The 6,000-nt window shown below is 34.2% G+C and overlaps 1 protein-coding gene across 4 annotated transcripts in view; it reads right to left on the bottom strand.

The window, feature by feature from the left end:
- Positions 1-1,647: 1,647 nt before the first annotated feature.
- Positions 1,648-6,000, bottom strand: part of LOC133180928 (neuroligin-2-like) — a 139,247-nt gene continuing 134,894 nt past the window's right edge. For all 4 annotated transcript variants that reach the window (XM_061315386.1, XM_061315385.1, XM_061315384.1 and 1 more), the window contains exons 4-6: positions 3,906-4,713; positions 3,645-3,748; positions 1,648-3,140 (exon numbers count right to left, since the gene is read on the bottom strand). In XM_061315386.1, the coding sequence (XP_061171370.1) occupies positions 2,182-3,140; positions 3,645-3,748; positions 3,906-4,713 (1,871 nt within the window). In that variant the 3' untranslated portion in view covers positions 1,648-2,181. The remainder of the gene's footprint in view (positions 3,141-3,644; positions 3,749-3,905; positions 4,714-6,000) is intronic.

Raw genomic sequence — 6,000 nt, 5'->3', positions numbered from 1 at the left:
CGTTTGCTTTCTGGTAAGTTTGATTGAAATTGGCCAGTAGTTTCTGAAAAGAAGCTGAGAATGTGAAAAGTTTACCGACAGACAGACGGACGACACAAGAAATGTGATCAGAAAAGCTCTCTAGAGCTATCAGTTCAGGTGAGCTAAAATATGTCAACTCCTACACCAGTTGCAATTATATCGGCATGAGAATTAAGCAAAAAAAAAATGAATTCCAGGTAACATTTCTACTGAACAAATAACTTTCAATCTCATATCCATGTATATATAACGAGAAAAAAAATAGACTGTAAACCAATGCTGGACACAATTTTCTGAGCAACACATTTCTCCCTACAGTATTGCGAGTAATGCTAAATAAATACAACTTGTTTACTTATTTATCAGCCAAACACTCTCTCTCTCTCTCTTCACGACCTTAGTAAATATTCATCACAATATATCGGCGACAAAATGTGCCAATGGTCACAGTACATATTGTCGCCGACGACAAAACGTGCCGATGCTTGACTTTACATTAATTTTTTTGTCTTCCATAACGTAGGAGGAAAAAAGGCTCGTCTCGGTACAAATTGTCGCCGGCGTATGTATCGATGGACGACGATATGTGCAGTCAGGGTAGGTACATGTTGTCGCCGACGACAATATGTACAAAACGACAATATGTACCGACACACCCCTCTTTTTGATGGTATGCTTAACGATACCTTAAACAACATAAGATCGTAGTGTATACAATAACAGTAGCGACAACGGACCGATGACAACGGACTGAATTTTCGTATCTTGTCATGACAACGGACAAAAATTGAAATAAATCAAAATTTTCAGTTTTAATTTGTTCTCAATTTTTCTGTAAAGGCTTCCAACATGTCTTGATAATGTCTGCACTAATTGGTGTGTATATTATATTCTGTTTACGAAAAATATAACATCTCAGTAGGAAAACGAATCAAATCCATAAGTGATTTCAACAGATTTAATGTCGCCAACGCAAACTCTTCTTTTATTACTTGTTTTTAACGGCTGAAATTCATACAGCACCAAATAGGGTGTCAGCCCTGTTTCCCATTGCAATTTTCAGACATTATTATAGATAAATTAACTTAAAAAATAAAAAACTTCTCACAGCCTGTCTTCTCAAGTCATGACACCGGACGGATTCTATCATAACCTCACCTGTATGTTCATGAGAACGAACCAGTTTTAGTGCTTAACTTTAAAGGTTTCTGACAACGGTACTGTCTAGGAACTTAACGTGTTCCTGGCCGTGCTTTTACTCATATATGCTGTATGCCAAAATTGGTTGGAATTGGTTAAATGGTTCCAGAGAAGAAGCTGAAAATGTTCAAATGTCAACGGATTAAGCACGATAACAGATAGCAATGAGTGACTCAAGCGACCTAAAAACACTTGGGAATAAAAAATGCTCCATATGCATCAAAAGGAAGAAAATTATGATCTTGCCAAATTATTACACGATAGCTTAGAGGTATTTCTTCGCAATATCGTTATTTGAAAAGCGAACAAAATTGTGTTAAATCTCCATGCAGATGGAACATTGTAACATCAGAAATATAAGAAGACATCCTTTATTGATTTTTGTCTGGTAATGTACTTCCTTAATCAGTAAATGGACAACGATAATTCTGAGAAGATTTTATTTTCTATAAATCTAATTTCTTGCAAAATAACAACATTATTATTCACACCAAGAAAAGCTTTAAATTCACTCTCGGAAGGTACATGTACATGAAGTCATACACAATACATTTTATGAATTTGAAAATACAGTACAAAAACACATAAATTCTTTATAATGAAAATATCTTCGAATCAATTATAATGATTTCTTTCAGCTTTTAAAACACTTCATCAATTTTACAATTATTTCATCCGAAAAATACGATTTTGTTCATAATGTTCAAAGTTAATATTATAAAATCAGAGTATTTTCCCTTATGTATACTTAAACACATGCGGTGTAATGCTTAAGAACGTCCCACAAAAAGGGACGGCAATAAAAAGATGGGATAAGCCAATTAGTGGTAAAATATATCTATTTAAACACGCATTCTTTTAACCATTATGATAACACTTCGATAAATAACGCATTTACTCTTCTTCCAATTCTCAATTCACACGCATCCGAAACAATCAAACACCATAACATGAAAGATGCTAAACAACAGTAATTGCATTACTTGAATTCGAAGACGGGTTATCTTTGTTAGACTTTGATTGGAGTCTATCATTATTTTTGTAAGCATTTCTGTCAGCCTTAGGGGACCTGTCTGGGGGTCGTCCAGAGGAAAATGTACTCACACCTTTATATGGAGATTGAACATTATTTGTATGAGAATGAGGATTCCGATCCCGATGCCTATGCATCGGAGACGAAGAGTCTGTTGGAACTGGAGAGTATGAGTATTTATCTGATGAATGGTCTGATGATTTTGATATGGCAGCATATATTGGGTTCCCTTGAACCTCAGGTCTTTCATTCACTGTTTTCATAGGTGTCAACTGATTTTGTTGTTGCACCGATTGTGACGTCATTAAACTCGATGTTTCTTGTCGATTAGTGTCAGCCCCATTATTTCCGTTTTTCTTTGGGGTTCTAAGCTCTGTCTCACAAATTCCTTTGGCACGCTTGAGCTTCTTAATGCGGTCTCTCTGATAATATACACCGGCAAAAAACAAAATATTTAAAAACAACAATGAACAACCTACAGCAACTGTTATACTTAAAGGGACGGAACTCCTAGCTAAAGATTCCGCCTCCCGGGAGTCAGAAACAGGTGGGAGAATGGAAGTTGCCATGTTATCTCCCCCTGTTACAAAAATTTTTGGTTCATAATTTTCAGATACATTTTCAGATGATGTATTAGGTTCATAAGGTGTGTCCTTTGGTGGAGGAGGGGAAGTGGGGGGAGGGGCCGGAAACAAGCGGTGAAATCTGGTAATTAGACGCTGGGGCTCGTCAAATGTCGAGTCATTTCTGGGATCCAACAAATTGTGTTCAGCCGAGTCTGTTTTTTCACCATTTTTGATGTCTTCGCGGTTTATCTTTGGAATAAGATCCAACCACGTGGCCAGTTGTTTCCCGCGGTAATGATGTTTAACCTGAGGGCGTTTACCTATAAAGTTAAAAATAAGAAGGATGACGCTTTTTGGAGCTAAAAGCTAAATGCATAACTTTGACTATTAATGTTTTTATTCTGATTAGAAATGTTTCAAAGATGTTATTAGTATTTCACCCTTGATGAATGGTAATAACATGCCTAAATGCCTTAAATTTGATTTCACATCTCAACATCATTAAGAGTACATTAAAAAGAAAGCTCTTACTCATAAAAAGCAAATTAAATCCATTAGGTTTTACAAGATGAAAGATATTTCTCTCTATAATTATTGAACTGTAGCCAAATCACAACGGCAGTGTACTATGGAAATATTCTTCATATGTTAAATCTGATTAATTATCTGTTTTCTTCAAAAACTTTTTATCTTTAATATTTCGATTGCATTGTTATGATAATTATTGATTACAAAAAGCTAATGTTCTGATCAAACAATAAGTTATTAAAGTTTCTATAGAACCAGGATAAAAGGATAATAATTAAGTAAGAATTAAGATCTACCAATTTGAAGGTATTGCTGCTTTTTAAGGTCATATTTCGGCCACTCTATATCTGAAAATTTGTCCTTCTCAAATATTGTTTCTTTAACAGGCGTATTAGGATTTCTGAAAAAAAAGTGCATGATTTGATTACTCGAGAATTTTCGAGACAGTAAAATTTAAGGGGTGAAAAAGTTCAATCAAATAAAGTTTCATCTTAAAATCATTCAAATAGTGAAAATATTTTGTGGTTTTTTTTTTACACTATGTTAAAAATACATACCCCGACTTGGCAAAGTTTGTCCAGAATCTCATAATGGAAGCACTAAGGCGTTTTTCATTTTTCGTGTACTCGGAAGGAAAAGGTGATATACCATCGACAAGTGGTGCGCCAAAGACGTACGGTAATTCATCTCCAAAGACTCCACTGGACCACTCGGGAAAATTCTTGCTTTCAGAGTTTGTAGAATATCCAAACGAGTAGAAGTATGTTCCTGCATTTGTCTCCGCATGTTCTCTGGCCATTTTCACAATCGGAGCCACATACTGACCATCGCTGATCATTTCCATAACGTTATCCCTTCGCGTTTTATTGTCCTGTAGTTTTGTCCAATCGGAATACTCGTGATCCAAAATTTCAAAGATCTTCTGACGGTGGTACTTAAATACATTTTGCACATAGGTCCTCAAAATTTGTGTCTTTCGAAATTCTGAGATTCCATGTATGAGTTCTTCCTGTTTTAAATATGAATAAGCCTCGTTTTTAGTGACACCAAACATAACAGGGATTTTTGAAAAAGCATGTGAATTTTTGTCTCTCAACATACTCTCTAATGAGCCTCTAAAGAAGGTACCGATTTCTGTTGAAGGAGCAAAACAGGAAAAGTATTTCGGTGGTATTGGGGCATTGTTCACAAGTTCTTCTGTAGTTTTATTTTTGAAACACTGTATTAGTTTAGCAGATTCATTAATATATTTGCTACAGTTGACGTTGACTGCCAGTTTTTGGGCACAAGCGAGAGGATCAACGGACTGAGACCAAGAACTTCCGGCGGAACCACTCATCAAGATTGCGCGGTGGAAAAGGTTCTCTAAAAAGAAAAGAATCATATGAATAAAAGTTAATGATGTTTGGCTTTGTATCTATAAGCTAATTCCATATAAAATGTATATGACGATTGTATGTTACTAAAACCATATAAAAGAAAAATTAATGAGAATATTATTCATGGCAAAAATACAAACTTAGAACGTCTATCATTATCATATAGCAGTGTGAAACCATGCTCTGTGGCTCACCATGTGTCCTTGAGATGCAATATTCACTTATATTAAGTGTATACTTGAGAAATACATAATGGTTAAAACAATATTTTTTCTTTTAATATTCTTTGTTATACGGCAAGCACACCCTAAGAGTTTGCGTATTATTGACCCGCTGAATAAAACAGCAAAATTAGATAGGCAATACAAAAGACACAAGAAACCCTCGCACCTGGTGCTTTCTTGTCTCTGATTGCAGTTATACATTTTGAGCTTTTTTGTGTTTTATCAATCAAACACAAACGATGACTGATGTCAAGAACATCTTCAGAGAAATACTTTACAAACAATAAATCACAAGAGATGCTCAGATGTGTGAACTTCATTTGATGTTTTGCTGTTTTGTGGGCCTGTTTTCTTTGTTGGAATGTAGTTGTAATTTTTATTTCGTCAGATGAATATTATAATTCTCGTAGCAGGTGTGAACATGGCAGTCCTTGAACACAATCAATTTTAGAATGCACGTATGTAACTGTGCCAACAGAATTATGCAACATTACTTTATTTCTAATGCCGTTTTTTAACGTTTCTTTACATCAACATTTAATGTAATTTTCCCATAATAAATCGTAAGCAGCATGAATATTGAAAACTTCTATTATTCATCTTGTATCATAGATTTCGTATAAATAAAGTAAAAGTAAATTCACACGAGGAAATGAAAATAATTTTTTAACTATATAAATATTTCTAATATATTTTATGCTTTGTTTAAAAATTAATTATAGAGAACAAATTAAACGCTTACGGCTAGAGAAAAAAAACTCTCCCCAATCTTCTTTTCTTTTTTTGTGTAATGTAAATTTAATGTTTGCAATCCAATATGCACGATTGTAAAACGCTAGATGTACTAAGAATAAATATCAGGCAAAAGCTGCCTGTGGAATTTTATTATTTAATAATAATAGTACGTTAACATACAGAATTAACAACGAGTAATAGTAGTGATCAAAAGCTGCCTGTGGAATTTTATTATTTAATAATAATAGTACGTTAACATACAAAATTAACAACGAGTAATAGTAATGATCTAAGGAGATTTTCTTAAAGAAGAT

The sequence above is a fragment of the Saccostrea echinata genome, unplaced genomic scaffold (genome assembly GCF_033153115.1).
Source record: "Saccostrea echinata isolate AGI-Se365-2 ecotype Australia unplaced genomic scaffold, CSIRO_AGI_Sech_v1 ptg000008l, whole genome shotgun sequence".
Lineage (NCBI taxonomy): Eukaryota > Metazoa > Mollusca > Bivalvia > Ostreida > Ostreidae > Saccostrea > Saccostrea echinata.
This window is presented reverse-complemented; position numbering and strand designations above follow the sequence as displayed.